General features: G+C 43.7%; 1 protein-coding gene across 1 annotated transcript in view; it reads left to right on the forward strand.

Moving 5' to 3' along the window:
- Positions 1–18,229, forward strand: part of Prkch (protein kinase C eta) — a 203,096-nt gene that overhangs the window by 48,922 nt on the left and 135,945 nt on the right. The window contains exon 2 of the mRNA XM_031356847.1: positions 13,965–14,028. Coding sequence (XP_031212707.1) covers positions 13,965–14,028 — 64 coding nt within the window. The remainder of the gene's footprint in view (positions 1–13,964; positions 14,029–18,229) is intronic.

Genomic DNA, 18,229 nt, shown 5'->3' on the forward strand with positions numbered 1-18,229 from the left:
AGAAAGAAAGAAAGAAAGAAAGAAAGAAGTCAAGTTCAGGATGCTAAGTGTCGTGTTGTAATTGGGGGGATCCTGCTTATAGTTTCCTCAACTAAGAGACTAAGGAAATTGATGTCTCCTAACCCTTGCATATATGCTTATGTATTAAGAATTTCTTTGTCTATCTGCAAGGATTTGTGTTCAGTGTGGGTTCATACTGATGTCTCTCTCTCTAGTGGGCTGCCTCATGGATCCCTCTAGCCTTTGCCCTTTTCTCTCTCTAGTGGGCTACCTCATGGATCCCTCTAGCCTTTGCCCTTTTCTCTCTCTAGTGGGCTACCTCATGGATCCCTCTAGCCTTTGCCCTTTGTCTGGCTGAAGACTCTTCTTCGGGCTCTCATCACCCCTCATCCACTCACTTCTTAAATTGCTAAGAAGTGTTTCCCAAGAAAGAACTCCCCAGCTATTGTTCAGAATTTGCATTATGTTCTCCAAGGTTTCACTCTGAGTCTTCACATCGCCCTAAAGTTGCTTAGGCCAGGCTACCCCCGTCCCATGCTTCAGGGATGTTGTTCATACATTGTAGTAATTGGTTTTTTATTTGGACTCTGCCTTCTGTAGTCTACCCAGGGACTCTTGATGCCCTGGATTTAATTATTAAAAAAAAGCGTAAGTGTGTGTATGTGTGTGTTTGTGTGGCGTGTATATGTGTGTGTGCATGTATGTGTGTTATGTGTCTTCCATGGCGCTCACGTGGAGGCCAGAGTCCTAAGGAGTTGGCTGTCTCATTCCACCTTTATATAGGTGCTAGGGATCAAATCAGATCGTCAGGCTTGTGTAGAAATCATCTTTACTCACTGACTCCTCTCACAGGTCTTCTCAGATTTAATTTTAATTGACTACATTTTATTTCACGGTGCTTGTAAAGTTGTACAGATTTTGACAAGTATTAGCATTAGCTGTATCAATACAGGCCAGAGTCAGTATTAAGAAGTAAATAAACGAGACAAGAAGGCTTGGTGGAACTTCCTGTGTGACAAACATTAAACGACAAGGTTTATTTAAAAGTCACAGACATGTTTGGGTTCTAGTCACAGCGTGGTGGGGATGGTAGCAAGACCTTAAAACTCCAAACTAGTTCAACCTGCCACCAACCTACTAAGTCAGTCACTTGTGGATGCCTCATCAGGAGACGACACACTATTTCATTCTGAAGGTGGCTGTAAAGATAAGAGAAAGAATTACGTGTGACCCATGGAGACACAGAGCCCTTCAGAAGCCTTTCTTTCTCTCTTGCGGGGCCTGCTCTCTCCCATTTTCTCATGGTCCCTGAGCCATTGAGTAAAAGTAAGCCCGGCTTATTTTTAAGTTTCAAGCCTCATTTCTCTCTCTGCCACGCCTTTCTGCTGGAACAACCTCCTAATACAGTCAGTATATTTGAAAACCAGAGTCACCCCAAACTAGCTCCCCTTCTAGAATCTCCCAGGTAAACCTTATAACCTTACAAGCCTCCTGCCCTTTGCCATCCAGGTCTTTCGGTTTTCTATTCAGTGTTCACTCTGGTTTCCTACAGTCCAGTCTGTCCCCCACCTGGCCCCCAGGCTTGTCCTCTCTTCTATTGCTTAAGGATTCTTGCTAGGCTATTTTTTTTTTTTTTGAAATTGACTTTTCAGCTGTTAACCTGGTGTCAGAAACCTTTAGCCCAACACTTCTAAATTTATCTTCTGACATCATGAAACTACACAGTTTAATATTCCTTGCTGCATAAAGGAACCTCTCCCCCAGGCCCTCTGGAGATGAGGTGGGTATTATGAATGAAGTCTCCCTTTTGCGTCCACTTCCCATGTCTAACAGTCCATTTAAAGTCATCTTCTCTCTCCACTGTGACACTTGGTGGCTCGCTGTATTGAACTTTCTCTGAGGTTGCTCAGCACAGATTTCCCACCTCTCAAGGGCCTCCTCCCGTTCTCTCCTCTTCCTTCTCTCTGGGTCTGTTCTCCCCTTCCTTTCCTGTTGCCCCTCCTGAGGACTTTTATGCATGTAAGCGATTACCTTTTCCCAAATGGTCACACAGCTTTATCTTCACTCCACATTTTGCCTTTATTTCTAACTTCTTCCCAGTTGTTTCTATTTCAGGAGTTCTGTATCCAAACTTAGACTCATTTCCTTCCCACTGAAACCGGCTCTTTCCCTCAGAGATCCTGTGTGATTAATGGAAACAGCATCCCGAAAAGGTTTTTTTTTTTTTTGTTGTTGTTGTTGTTGTTTTGTTTTTTGCGTGTTTCTTTCATTTTGTTTGTTTTCCATAAAAGGCAGAAGGTAAATATTTTTGGCTCTGAGGACCAAATCGTCTTTGTCATAACTATAGTGACATGTTACCTAATGATGGGCTACATCCTGAGAAATACGCTGTTCTGCATTTTTGTCATAGAAGGTCCTAAAAGGCAGTTACACAGATTTAGGTAGTGAGGTTCCTCACTGAGCCTGTCCCGATGCTATCAAGAGAGCTGAGAATATGTGAGCTGTGCAGCAGCTGTAACATGGCATGCTGCCCTACAGTGAGGTTGGTTTTGGTAAGTAGGAGTATATTTTCAAATAATGACAAGCATACCATAGAGATGCCCAATCCAGGACTCATGGTCTGTTATCAAGTGTTATGTGTAGGACATAATTGAACATGCCGCACTCTCGTATCCCTGACAGCACAGTGGGGTTGTTTACCCCAGCATTGCCAAAGACCCATAATTCCACATGCAGAGACATCACCATCCCTAAGATATAACTGACTGATAGGAACTCTTAGCTTCAATATTACCTGACAGGACCACTGCCATAGCAGCAGTCTGTCCCTGGAGAATTGTCATCATAGGGTCCCTGACAATAATGATGGCTCTCTTTAGATAATTTGAGACTTACAAAGACATGACTGTGTTTCAATAAAACTTTACTTACAAAAAAATGACAGTCTGTTGAAATTGGCTCTAGGGTACTGTTTACTGACTTTTCATTTGGGTCACTCAACCTAAGGTGACATCCCTTTGGCCTTTTTCTTTCTTTGTTCTCCTCAGATGGTTTTCATTAATTGCACAATTCCAAAATCATCCGTATCTCTAGGCTGTGACTTGCTATTCCCTAGTTTAGTTGATAACCTGCCCCTCTGCCCAGTGGTCTCTATCATTTTACCAGGTGCTGGACCCCTGGTTTCTCCTTGGCCTTCATCATGGGACAAAGTCACCTGGACGTAGCTGTTCCTACAGTTTCCAGTTCTTCTCTGTGAACTGTCTTCCAGCCTCCCACGCTGTTCTTGTGCTGGTTCTGTCTTCTCACCACAGGCCGCTGGCTCAGAGTGGTCTCACCTTCCACTCATAACGTGCCTTCGAGTCTCAGTGTAGGTGCCACTCCTCAGGGAGGGAGTTCTGGTGGCCCAGTGCCCTCGGTTCTCTTGGTCTGAGTAGCACTTGTCATGTGGATTCCACTTGCTCAGTTGTGAGCTGTGGCCTGTCGTCCTCTCCTCCTTACCCGAGCTGCCAAAGTGGCTTAGGATAGCCCAGTGGATACTCAGTCAACAGAGTCAATCAAATTCTTTCTTCTAGCTCTGCTCATTCCCATGGATCCCCTGGCTCAGTCAGTGGCTCGGTCAATTTGGGACTAAGAATTGGTCCTTGATCCTGGACATGCGATCACCTTTACCTGGTACATCTGGCTACTTCTCCCTCCTGAGTATTCTTTCTTCCTAAACTGCCATTCCGATGCAGACTTCCTTCAGATTGGCACCCTGGAAAAGTTCTTTAATGTGTATCCATCACCACCATTTTCTATCTACTTTCCACACCCACGTCTATGTGTGAGGGTCGGACATGTAAAGATGATGCTGTGACTTTGTTGATTGAAGCGTCCCAGTACCTCCTGTCACCCCAGGGTCTAAGGCCTCTCTCACGTCACCAGGCCATATTCATCCTCAGCCCTGTTTCTGACCTCACTTGAACAGTCTGCATTTAACCATGAGTCACCCCAGCCACTGCACTCTTCCTGCCTGCCCTTTCCCAGTCACCTTGAAAACAGCTGGCAGGATTTCTAGGTGTGGTCCCATCTCTTGTGAGGTTTTCATCCCCTCTAGAGGATCAAAGGGTGTTAAGATAGCATAAAATAGCTATTGAGATAGATGCTTCGGTTTGATGCTTGTAATGTGCCTTTGGATCGAGCCTTCCAAAGCTAGCTCAATGAGTGAGCCATTAACCAGACAGGTGTGTAAAGTACCTTGAAATGCGTAGAGTTTTCTCTATATGGCTTGTACTTAGCTTGCTCGATTTTGCTGGGGCCTTCACCTCCTTCCTCCATTACAAATGGGTAATGGGAATCTACAGTATAGAATAATTCTGCGATCATTTATGTCAGTTTTAAATACCCAACATCTTCAGAGTAAACTGTGAGAGGGGGCCAGGGCGCAAAAGAATAATTATTTCATTGTGCCAAAGATGCTTCTGTTCCCCAAATGCATCTTAACTGTGTTCTTCCTAGTCTAATACGTCTTCTTTCCGCATCTTAACTGTGTTCTTTCTAATCTAATACATCTTCTTTCCGCATCTTAACTATGTTCTTCCTAGTCTAATACGTCTTCTTTCCGCATCTTAACTGTGTTCTTCCTAGTCTAATATGTCTTCTTTCCGCATCTTAACTGTGTTCTTCCTAGTCTAATACATCTTCTTTCCGCATCTTAACTGTGTTCTTCCTAGTCTAATACGTCTTCTTTCCCGCAGCAAGTTCCATAAAACAAAACAAAACAAAACAAAAGAGAGGTCAGGCTGGGCGGTAGTGGCGCATGCCTTTAATCCCAGCACTTGGGAGGCAGAGGCAGGGGATTTCTGAGTTTGAGGCCAGCCTGGTCTACAGAGTGAGTTCCAGGATAGCCAGGGCTACACAGAGAAACCCTGTCTCGAAAAAACAAAACAAAACAAAACAAAAAAAAAGAGAGAGAGAGAGGTCAGTCCTGAACCTATGGCGGTGGTTAATAGAAGAGGGGTACACTGTGGGTTCCTGGAATAGGAGGAGGAAACATGGGTACAGTCCCCCTTCCACCAGGACCACAGAGACATCCCTTTCCTCTTTCATTCCATTTGGGAGGGCCCTACCCAGCAGAAAGGAGAAGTGATGGGCTCCTGCAGAAGTGCTCTTTGTAGGAGATCTGCAGTATGGAGAGTGCATAAAGCAAGTGGGGTTCCCCTCTCCCACCTCAGCATCTGCTCTGGAGTGAGCTCGTGGGGTGGCTAACTGGAGCAAAGTATCAACCTGATACTATTTCTGGATTCCGGAGAGGAGAGGGCATTCTTTAGAACTTGGCGCTTCATCACAGGCAGAGTGTCCAGGTACCGTAAGTTAGCGGTGGGGGGAGTCCGAGTCAGCTCCACATGTGGCAAGCACAGGACATATTCCCCCAGCAGAAAGTTTCAGAGAGAAAAGGGGCAGACGAGGCAAACACTGTGCGCCTGCACACTTCTGTTGTCTCCATGGTGCTCAGACTCACATGTGCCAAAAGCACACGGAGATCCACAGCTGAAAAGCTACCTGAAATCAACGAACGTGAGAACTCTGACTGGCTTAAAATTAAAGAAACCACCACGGTACCTGAACTACTCCCCACATCTCAAGAATCCTAGCAGGGATGTCCCTTCTTCCCAGCTCTTGCTCCTGTCAGAAGCCAAAGAACAGGGCTGCCACTCTCAGGTTGACTCCTCTCCCACTGGTTTTGGCATTGAGGAGGCAAGCCCAGGGTGGGAAGAGGGTAACAAGCACCCTCAGGTGATGATGACATAAATCTTGCTAGGACTTCCAGGGAGCTGGTGATGTGGCAATCTCATGTGCAGGCTGGTGTTGGGGTTGAGCAGTAGGCACGAAGACTGGTGGAGCCCATGCTAGAGTAACATGGAGAGAGGCTGGTGAGACAAAAGCAGGGGATATTCCCAGAATTGAAATCTTGACTGGGGCCTTCCATGCTTGTATGACCTTGGCTCGTTCAGAAACCCCACTGTGACTCCATTTTTCCACCTGTTTAACGGGCATGGTGGTGCTTAGTCTACAGAGAGTAAAGGTGAGAGATGGCGGGTAGGAATTTAGTAGGGGCTCAGCACATTGGTGGAGGTCAAGAGGAAGTTGTCCAATTTTATTACAGAATTCGGGTGCCCATGTCCTTACAGGTCCCTGATAGAATCCTGGAAGAACCTGCATGCTCATCATAAGCTTGATAGCTTCGTCTGTGAGGAATGATGAGATATACTTCATCACGTTCTCAGGTTCCTTTGTTTTTAAGTGCAAGACCCCAGAAAGTAGTAGAAAAGGGCCACCTAGTCTGTAATTTAAGGTGCATGGACCCTTTCTCATAGATGTTTCCCCGTGCAGCCTACAGGCACCCTACACCTTTTGCTCAAATCAAGGCCTTTCCCTTTTAACAGGACACATTCCTCTGCTTACTTCAGGCCAGGAGGAATATTGCGGAGATGGCGGTTTCCTGCCTGTGATCAATTCTAATGCCTTTTGTGAAAGGAAATGATTATAGGTTATTATCAGTTAATTAAATGAGCATTTCCCTCGAGTCGTGTGCACAGGCTTTTATTAAAGCCTGCTTAGAATCACGGAACATTAGTGCTTAGTTCCGAAGGGTTCTGAGAAAACACCCCACGGAGCTTGAGCCAGCAGTGCAAGTGACTCGTGTAACTTCTGCAAAGTGACACCCCTGTGACCCAGCCGTGGACTAGGATGCTTCCCAGTGAAATGACAAAGTGGTGGGCTATATGCCCTAATGTGTCTGATGTGTCTGAAGTACTGTTACTGTTATTAGTGTGCACGCGTGTGTACATGTGTGTGCTGGCACACATGTAGAGGTAAGAAGATGACTTGCAAAAAGTTGGTACTCTCCTTCCACCATGTGGATGCAGGGATCAAATTCCTATTGTTAGGCTTGGTCATCTGCCTTTACCCTCTAGGCCATCTGGCTGGCTCTGTTACTTTTTATTTTTTTTATAAACAAAACTCTGTATTTTATCTTGCAATAAAGATTATCATTCCTATTTTATAGGTGAGGTCAAGTGGCCTTCCTTTTGATCTCATTACACCCAAATCAATCAGTATTTGTCGAGTAGGTACTTGGTTCTAGGAGTTTTGCTGAGCTTCTGGGAGAACAGAGCGTGTCATCCGAACAATTTAAGCTTACCTTTGACTAGCTTGCAAATAAACGAGACGTAGACAATGATTAAGGCGGGGTAGAAGTCCCTGGCTGAGATCTTAAATATTAAATACTACCTACGTGTAAGTGTTGGGAGCTCCCTGGATGGAACTTGACGACTCATTGCAAGTGCTGCGATACAGATGTGTGAAAATGTCGTAATCATTCAAGAGGATGGACAGGTGTTAAGATAGCAGTTGAGATCAGATTTTAGGATCAGAGGGATCAGGATGGATGTCATGGTCTCTGTGGGAACTGGAGAGCTGGTCTTTCCCCCTGCCCCTGGTCTGTTCCCTCCATAGGTGTGCCTGGTGGGCTGTCCCACTGACAACTCCGCTCTAGGAAATCATGAGCATCTGGTAATGGCCCCATGCTGGGAGGCTGGCTGGGAAGGTGTGAATGGATGGGTGATTCCCAAGTCTCACACCGAAGGAGCAGAGGTGTGGCTGTGTAATGGATGGAAGGGACAGGCGTGACTTGAAGAGTGGCTCCACAGGATGGAGTTTGCAAGGTGCTTTGGGAAGGTTAGTGAGAGGCGCCCAGCCTGTGCACTCTTGAGAAGCTGAAGAGAAGGGTGAAGGCCCTGGGAAGGTGGGGGTGAAGTGGCACTTTGGAGAGGGTCCTTGGATAGCAGGTGTCCACATTCTATCCTTGCTTGGGTGTACTAGGGAGACGCAGTATCCCTGGGGATGGGATACTTTAGTGCTGTTGGGGAAGCTCAGGTGTACTGAGCTCCAGGATGCTTAGTCTCAGAAGTTACAAAAATGGCAGATTCAGTGATTCTGTGCTAACTGGAAACTTATCATGGAGTCGGAGCCATTAAGTTCTCAGAGATCTGGGTGTGGTGGCGCACGCCTTTAATCCCGGCACCAAGGAGACAGAGGCAGGTGGATCTCTTGAGTGTAAGGCCAACCTGGTCTACAAAGTGAGTTCCAGGATAGCCAGGGCTACATCAAGAAACTCTCTCATCTGAGGTCTGAGAGATCACCTTACTCACCAGAGCCCCATCTCCCATTTCCCCAGCTAGTTCAGTCTGCAGAGGGTTGGTAGGGTCTTGGTGTCTGTGTCCTTAACACTTTTCCCTCTATCTCTGGCACAGAGATGTTAAGTGGTTTGTCCAGAGACACATCCTGGAGAAGATACATCTAGCTCTAGAGCGCAAGTCTCTTCTGGCGTTGCTCCCAACAGATTCAGAGGATAAGTTTGGGTAGGGAGGTGAGGTATATATAAGCAACATGCATTCCTTTGGCTACGACTTCATGCACTTCCTTCTTCGTGATTCTTCAGGTTACTGTGGAGATGCGTCAATGGACTTTTAGCTCTTTTTACTGTTGTCTGAGGAAGTCTTTTAAAAAAATTAAAGGACCACATGCCTTCTACACTATAACCCTAGTGTTTATATCTCTTCCTTGATTGTGGTCTAGGGTCTTTGGTGTAGCACACAGCCACGGATACCATCTCTCTTTCGAGCTTTAAGTCTTCAGTGGCCCACTACACCAAAATACAGACAATTTCAACCATCCTTTAAAAATTCTAGCACATTCTTTTTAACAAATAGTACCATAGCACCTGAATATGTAAAGTTGGGCTCCTTCATCAGAAGTTGTGTAAATACTATTTACAATGGACCAAGACCTAAATGTAAAAGATAAAAATCATAAAACTTTTAGAAGGATTTCAGTAGTGACCAGTGCAGCAAGATACGACCACATTGATATAATAATAGCATGAATGTTATAGGAGCAATAAATCATTTTTTAAAAATTGGATTTACGACCCTCTTCAAGAAATGGAATTCATACTTGACATTATCAATGAAGCCAATAATCCATGGCTAGATAGATCATGGGCTTTTAAGAGAAAACCTACCATTGTTACCCTACTAAGTGGACATAACAATAAAATGATTCCCAGTGAATCATTGATATACCAATAGATCAATGCATCAATTAACCCCCATCAGAGAAGTTTATTCCTGCTGCAGATGGCCTGTCATAAAATATTATTCATCAGTAGATCAGAGAATAAGAGATGAGAGAAGGGCTGGATGTAGGGGAGCCTCAGAAGGGAGACTTCATGGTGAAGGTTGTTGGGTTTTTCTGTGGGCTGCTGGATAAATGACAGGGTACGGAATGGAAGAAAGTGGATCCTGAAATGCAAATGGATGTTCACAGAAAGTCATCAATAGGCTTGGGTAAAAGGTCTGTGTTGCAACGGAGTAGCTAAACCTGGCAGTGGCTCTCATCTCCAGCCCTTTCTTAGAGGTACGTTATGTTCTCGTTTTCTATTCCATCCCCAAAGTTTAACATTTCAGGGAATCATGGGTCTGGATCTTCCAATGGAATGAAAAGAGGATTGAAGAACAGCAAGATAGGCAAGTAGATGATAGATAGATAGATAGATAGATAGATAGACAGACAGACAGACAGACAGACAGATGTATGATAGATACAGAGACATGGAGACAGTGACAAAGAGAGACAGAGAACATGAGAGATTGCATTCTAGGAACTTGAGAAAGCTAGTGATGAGTGGGGAGGGCCATGAAAGAAGGATGTCCAGCAGCAGTGGTCCTGAGATGGGGTGGAGAAGGAGACTGCCAATAAGATAAAATGCTACAGAGAAACCATCTGGAATGAACACACTTGTCTTTGGATGATGGAGATGGACCAGTCCTTGGATTTGACGAGAGGCTGAGATGAGTCTGCAGGAGTTGTTTAAGTGAAGGAGGGAAGCAGGACATCAGATTATAGGAGATAGCGTGCACAAGTTAATTTTTTGGTTTATTCTTTTTTATTATTATTATATGAGTCAGAGTGCTGTGTATGAGTGATAGAAAATCCTATTCAACGTGGCTGAATAATTAAGGAGGAGTTTATGAGCTTGAATAATTGAAAACTCGAGGCTAAAGCATGACAGGGGCTCCAGGTTGAAACAATATCATAAAATCTTGGTCTTTTCTGTCTCTCCATTTTCCCATCTTTGCCTCATCCTTTAGTGTCGTGTGACACCAGGGGTGCCAGATACTTCAAGTTGACATCCTAGCATGAAATTAAGCACAAGTGAGACCTTGTTTCTTTCTTGAAGACCTAAGAATTCCTAGTTACATCTACTTAAAATTTATGCCTAAACTTGAATTAGTAATGACAAAGAGGAGAGAGTTCCATTGTACTGATAGCTAAGATACAGGGACAGAGTCAGTTCTAGGCTGATGTATTAGTTACATGTTGCTCTGTTATATACTTGACAGAAGCAACCTAAAGAAGAAAGAGGTTATTTTGGTTCACAGTTTGGAAGTACAGTCAGTCATGGTGGGGAAGGCATGATAGCCAGACCTTGAGGCAGTATGTTCCATTGTCTCTGTAATCATGAGGCAGAAAATGTTGAGCATTGGTTCTCAGCTTCTTTTCTCCTCTTTCTTTGGTCCAGAACATCAGCCAACTGTATGATGTTGCCCACATTTATAGTGGCTCTTCCCACCTCGGTTAACCTAGTCTAGATACTGTTCCATAGGCTTGTTCTCTTTAGTAATTCTCAATTCTGTCAAGTTGACATTGCTAAACAGCACAGTCTGTCATTCTGGTTTTAGGGACTTTGCGCTTTGATTAATCAATCCTAGGTCACAGGTACACCCTGTAATTTGGGTGGGATCCTACCTGAACCGTTTGGACCAAAGATCAAGAGCTGCTCTAGGTGTTGCAGTATGTATCATGGTCTAGAGAGACAGTTACCATTAAAACTGTGGCGGACAGAGCTAGAGTCAGTGAATAGAAATTATTGATCTCAGTACAAGTCTGCTCTTAGAGAAAGAGCTTCCTGTGGAACACCATAATAAAGCAGGCCAGTTGTTGATGTAGGTAGTCAGCTAGCAACGAGGGCATCAAATCAAACACCAAGAGTTAAGGGTGACAGCCCATCTGTCTTTCCAGGTCTATGATCTCACATTTCTCTATAACACAGCAAAGAAGACATCTTTATCCTGCAGAACAGGGGGAGGAAGGACTGTAAGAGACAGAGGGGTCAAGAACACCACAAGAAAACCCACAGAATCAACTCACCTGGGCTCACAGGGTCCCAGAGAGCCTGAACTGCCAAGCATAGAGGAGAGCATGCGTGGGACTGACTTAAGCCCTCCGCACATACTTAACAACTGTGCAGCTTGGTTACCAAGTGGTGCTCCTCACAGCAGGAGCAGGGGCGGTCTCTGAATCTGTTGCTTGCCTTTGGGATCCTGTCTCTCCTGGGTTGCTGAGCCTCAGTAGGAGAGAGTGCACCTGGTCTTCCTCCAACTTGATTTGCCAAGGCTGGTTGATACCCATGGGAGGCCTCCCCTTTTCTGAAGAGAATGGGAAGAGAGTAGACAGGAGGATGGGGAGAGGAGGACTGGGAGGGGAGGAGGGAGAGGAAACTGTGGTTGAGATACAAAGTAAATAAATTAATTAATTTAAAAAGAATGCACCTTTACGTTAAAATCCAGTCTACTCTTACGTGCATATCAAAATGCAAACCAAAACTTCATGAAATTGGGGCTTGGGGAGATAACTTAATCAGCTAAAATACCTCGCTCACAAATATGAGGCCCTGGAGTTTGGATTCTCAGCACCACATAAAAGTTGTTGTGCATCCATAAGGGGCACACAAGTGGGTTCTTAGAGATCATTGGCCAGGTATGAGCTCCATGTCTCTAGTAATAAGGTAGAGAGCAGGAAGGTCCCCCATGTTGGTCTCTGACCTACGTATCTATGTGTATGCGTGTGTGTCCATACGCACATGTGACACAGAGGAACATATATACATGAAGTTTTACAAAACAGTGCTTTTCTTTAACACTTGTGTTTATATTTTCAGTTCTGTTTGATTCTATTTTAAAAATCCTTTGCAATATACAATCTACTTACTTGTTTTCCCATCCCTGTGATTAAGTCTTGACTTACAGTTTGAAACCTCATACTTAGGTCCCCTGTCTTAGCACATCTGCTTCACATGGACAAAGTTTGAAGATAGAGCTTGAATCTGGCCTTTCATGATGACGATAATGCTAGAGAATAATGAGGAGCCTATTCTATGTGTGTGAGTACCTGACTCTGGGTGGTGTGGTTTCCTGACATCTGTCAGAGAGCTCCTAGCCCATTGAGATGAGGTACCCATCTTTGTGGGCCCTCCAGGCATTGTTGGCGAAGGTTCACTTGCTGGTTGTGGGTGTAGAATGGCAGAGGTGGCCTGGCAGTCTTTCTGCAGGCTGTCATTGGCTGTAGCAGCACTAGCAGCAGTTTGTGCTGTGAGGTTTAGTGTGTGTATGTGTTCTTTGTCAGGCCCCTTTGCTGAAGGCAAGGGAATGGCTTTTAAAAATAATATCTTTTTGACTTGAAACAAGTCAAGGCAGAGAGAGGAGACAATTAGACACTGACATCCTGTTTAGTCATCTCTCCAGAGAGACTATTTTCAGAACCACTCAATAGAGGTTCACAGGTGCTGTCAAGTTAGGTAACATGACATTGTAAGTTAGCGTTCATCACAGAACCAGCAGGTTGAATTGCATGGGAGTGATGTACAGGGTGGGAAACTTCCTGGACACAGATTCTGTGCAGAGAAAGGCAGAGTTTAAGAACTGGCCCCCACAGCAGAGAGGCAAAGCCTTCAGAGAGTACAAAGCACATTGCATTGTGATTGGAGCATGATGTAAGAATAAAATTTATATATGGTAGTGAAGTAGAGAAAGGCCAGTCCACTTTGAGGGGTCTTTGTTTACTTGTAGGTACAGTAAAAGCAGTAGGTAGTACTATTAAGCTCTGTGCTAGGCCAGAAATGCTTCATGCTGTTTCCCCAAACTCTCAGAGAACAGGGAGGCTCTGGGGGTGGAGGACTGGGGCCACTCCAGTGCCACCTTCAGTAGAGTCAGGCGATCCTCTAGTGCTGGGGTCCTCTGTTATAGCATGCTATTTGTAGCTTATTTAAAGTGCTATTCTGCCCCCATGGGTCATCCTCTCTATACTTAGCTGGACTTACTGTAGGTGAAAGGTCAGTGGCAGGAGTGGAGCCATGACCTGAATCTGAAAGATCTGTTTGAGGACATTTAATAAACGCATGCATTTAAATCCACAAGCATCTCATGTTGCAGGATTTTGAAATGTGGGTGGACAGAGAGCTCAGCATCCTGTGGGAAGAGGTTAGAATGCGCCAGCACAGGTATCTGGGGATGCTGCAGTTCCATTCTGGGTACCCTGCTGTGTGAGGGTCTTTGGTGTACATGTCTCAATGCCTCAGGTGATAGATAACTTCAGTGGCTGATGAGCAGCCACTAATCCTTGTCATGGACTAGACGGGTATAAAAAGATAGAGACTCTTTGTACAACTGACTCCCTGAAACTAGACCTTTGAAGTTGAATGGGCCAATGTGTTGACATTGCTCCTCCAGCTCACTCACTTGCCATGTGGTTTAGTTACACGAGGCTCCCACTAGAGATGCACATAAGACATGGTGGCTCCAAAGCAAGAAGCAAATACGTGCCTGCTTTTGCGAGTCAAATGAGGTAAAAGAGGGAGAGAAGGCAGTTCAAGGGGAAAGGAGTTCTCAGAGTCCGTGGTTTCCAAGCTTGACCACTCCTCAAGATTTCACGTATTTCTTTGCCTCTACTGTGCGGTGAAACACATTTGGATTTGTGTGACTGTGATTCATGCATTTAGGCCACCTTGTAAAGAATTATTCAAGAGCCACAAAAAGTAATTCAATATTAAAATATAATGTGCTTTTCTCTCTCTCTCTTTCTAGGTGGATCTGGAGCCTGAGGGGAAAGTGTTTGTGGTAATAACCCTGACGGGGAGTTTCACTGAAGGTAAGAGCCAGTTGTGAGTGGTTTCTGGTGTGTGTGTGTAGCTTCGGTACATGATTAAGAGGAATGCCTATGGATGGAAATTATAACAGGAGCATTTCCTGAAAGATGCTTTAAAACCACCGGTGTAATGAGCTGAGCTGAGTGAGCAGGCTACTGGTTCAGGTCACCAAGTTAGCGGCTGTTGTGGAGCGGTTAGTTTTGTTATCATGTCCACTGCGGTTCGGTTCTTACCCATCGTCATCCTAGCCGAACTGCTGGATCGGTTTTTTTTTCTTTTGAGTCATGCCTGTTGTATTGTGTGTACTCTAGAGTCTTCTTCTTTACTTTTTTCTTCCTTTCTTTTCTTCCCTTTTCTTCCCTTTTCCGTTTTTGTTTTTGTTTTTGTTTTTGTTTTTTTGAGATAGGGTTTCTCTGTGTAGCCCTAGCTGTCCTGGAACTCACTCTGTAGACCAGGCTGGCCTCGAACTCAGAAATCCGCCTGCCTCTGCCTCCCAAGTGCTGGGGTTAAAGGCGTGCGCCACCACCGCCCTGCACTGTACTCTAGAGTCTTGTGCCAGGCTTTTAGTTTGCCTCTAAAAGAAATTTGAGGATTGAGTTCTCTTTTTCATAATCTGCATTTTATTCTTATCTTTTAACCAATTCTGTGCTTGAGTATGCGGCAGACAGCTACCAAATTGTCCCACCCGCAAACCAAAAGCTATTTGAAAAAAAAATATCAAGGCAAAAATCATATATGGTGAAACGAAAGATCAAATGTGAATAATTTGAGTATTGGCAAATAACTCAACTCTGCAATCCAAGGTACAGGAGCTTTTGGTTCTTCAGAAGGTTCTCTGTGCTTCCTTATTCTCATTCCCATGAAGTATTTCTGCCCATTCTAGAAGTTTGTGTAAATGGAATTGTATAGTGTGTTCTCTTGTGGGGTCTAGTGCCTTTTGCTTAGTATCATTTCCGATGGATTCATTTATCCTTGTATATATCAGTATTCCATCTTTGTTGTCAATAATATTGCATGTTTTAAGTCTAATGCCAATTTTGCTTTAGATATTGGGGGTTTCTCTGTCATTATCTATCTTGAACGGAGCTTCAGTAAACATCCTTGAACATGCTTTGTGAATGCACATGTTCATTGCTTTTAGGTGGATGGATAAGAGTGAACTTGCTAGGTGTTAGACTGGCCATGTATTTGCCCACTTTAATTTCTTTAAGTATTTTGTCCTGTTTTCTGATGGTTGTGAATTATTTATGCTTTTTCTTTGATGATTAAGCCCAGGGCCTTATGCTTACTAGACAGAGCACTCTGCCATGGAGACAACCCCAAACCCCCAAGTTAGACGGAAATGCCTGTAATACAAGTTATGGGAGTTCTTATGCCTTGTGAAAATACAGACGGCAAGTGTTTGTCTCAGTCTCCTCTCTGCTTGCTCCATTTTCTTCCTCCTGGGAGCTGAAATGACGTTGGGGTCTTGTGTGTGCTCTGCAAGTGTCTTACACCCAGCTCCTGCTTAGCTCCTCCTCCATCTTCTCTTTTTAAGATGGGATCTTTCTGAGTGTCCAGGTAAACCTTTAAACTTGTCATCTTTCTTTCTGCCTCAGCCTGCCGAGCTTTTAACTTAGCCTTTTTTTTTAATTTAGAAGATTTTATTTCCGATAAAGCTCAATGTTGTTTCAGCATTGTCTTTCATAGTTTGAACATTTCGTGTCTTCTTTATGAGGTCTATCATGGAGGGTCACAGAGACTTTGTTGTTGTTTTTAATGTTGCAGTTTTACGTTGAAGCCAGTGTGTCACCTTAATGTCTGTGATATAACAAGAATTCAGAATATATTCATAGACACTAATCTTGATATTGTAGGAGCATTTGTAGCAAAAGCTCCCCATTCTCATTGACCTACCTCCCGGCTGGCTGCTCCCATATTCTATAATTTTCAATATAGAGCTTGCTTGTGCTTTAAATTTTTTTATTGCTAAGTACTTTAAGGTTTGTGATGTTGGAAATGGAATTTTGAGAATTTCATTTTTAAATTAGTGTATGGAAGTTGTTTTTTGCACATTAGCTTTATATGCTATTATCGGCCACCTTTCTGTCCAGCGCAAATAAGGAGGCAACAACGAGCTCTTCTCCATGCAGTTTAATAAGGAACCTTGTAATCTTGCTTCTTACATCTTACTACTTGCATCTTACTACTTCTATCTTACTACTTACATCTTACTACTTCTATCTTACTACTTACATTTACTACTTCTATTTTATTTCTATCCTTTACATTTTACTTCTATCCTTACATCTTACCTCTATCTTTACATCTTTACTTCTATCCTTACATCTTACCTCTATCTTTACATCTTACTTCTATATCTACTTACTTCTATTCCCTACATACTTACTCCTAATTATGACATCTTACTATTGCTATTCTTACTTCCATCCTTACATCTTACTTCTATCCTTACATCTTACTTCTATTCTTATTTTTACATCTTACTTCTATCCTTATTCTTACATACACCTTACTTCTATTCCTACATCTTACTTCTATATCTCTATATACTTACTCCTAATTATATCCAGCCCCCAGCCCTTGTGGGTTAAATACTTTCCCTGGTCCCAATCATCATTGGCTACGTGGCAAAGCACGATAGGCTGCGGGAAATCATGCCAGCTTGCATCACAATCTAGAGGCACCCAGCTTTTCCAACTAAGGCTTGTTTATCTCAGTCCTCTCTGCTCTGGACGGAGACCAGGTGTTCAATATATATATATATGGTGGCAGCTGCGGCTCCCCACATGCTATGGCCTAATTACTAAATTCACTGCTATTTCCAATAGATGTGTTTGCATGTGCTTGTGTAGTAACCATATCGTCTGTGAATAGATACAATTTCATAAACGTATGCCCTTTTAAATGCCCTCTTTGTATTCCAAGGCCACTGTGACCTAAATCCTTGTCTCATACCTACTCTAAGGAGGAAGACCTTGCCATCCTCCTGCCTCAACCTGGAATAGCTGAAGTTACAGGCATGCACCATTATTACCATATTTTTCCTTCCTTAAGATGGCAAATCTTTAAGCACCAGGCTCTTTAGCTGCAGATATTTGACTGGTTGACTTTATCAAATGAAGCCTTTTCTAGATTTGGCTTATCTCTCAGCTCTTAAAAAAAAAAAAAAAAAAAAAAAGTAGGAGCGCCTGTTACATTCTGGCAAGTGTAACTTACTCCTGTCCAAAAAGAAAAAAGAAAAAACAAAACTCTCTTACTGAGAGTTTCCTATGCAAGTCTTCTTGTATTCCTCTTTATTTTTCTAGTAGTACTTATCACTGGCTGGTCCCCTAAAGCCCTGGAACCTTTCGAGAATGGAAATGTTTCGCTTCGTTCAGGACAAATTCCACAGTTCTGGGACACAATGCGTACTCAACAAGCACAGGCAATCTGGTGAAAATCCCCAGGATTTTAAGTCCTTTTAACTTTTTAGTATTTTAGCTCCACATTTTCAGGACACCTTGGGTCTCCCTTGCGCAAGTACAGTTAAGGAGATTTTAAAGCACGTAGTCTGTTTGCATATTCAGCATCAATGTCTTGCAGATTGGTTACAGTTCCTTTGAGAAATAGTGTTCTCCCTCCCTCCCTGCCAACTAGCCTTACTTGTATAGGAAATGGTTTCAGTGCTAAGGTTTGCACTATGTCGTCTCTGTCTATTCAAATGGTGCCTTTTGTGAAGTACTGCACTTAGCAGAAAATCTAGTCTCCTCAGGCATACAAAAACTGCCCAGGTTTGAATGTTTTCTACTCTCCCTCAGCCATTTTCTTTTGCTTGTTATCTTGGACATGGAGAATCTGGGGAAAGATGAATTTACTCTCTGCTCAGTGGAATAAAATTAATGTGGTATTATATGTACTGGCCGTGGTACAGGGAAACACAGAAGTCCGAAAAGAGGCCAGAAGAGGGGTGGGCGAGATTCTCACCTTCCTGTGCTGCTGCAGGGACCAGTGACATACGGCACCGTCATATGTGCTATGGCAGGCCTGTCTGTGCTGCAGACATTGTGGGAGCACTAGCTCTCTTGGACTAGGAGTTTCTAAGATGTATCTTCCTTAATTGTGCTGATGTGGGAAAACACCTGGATCTTGTCTTAGTATTTATTTCTCAGTTTTAGTTATTAGAAGGGAGAAATGACAGATTATTTTGGGGGGTGAGTTTTC

This window comes from Mastomys coucha, unplaced genomic scaffold, assembly GCF_008632895.1.
Source record: "Mastomys coucha isolate ucsf_1 unplaced genomic scaffold, UCSF_Mcou_1 pScaffold6, whole genome shotgun sequence".
NCBI classification, from domain to species: Eukaryota; Metazoa; Chordata; class Mammalia; order Rodentia; family Muridae; genus Mastomys; species Mastomys coucha.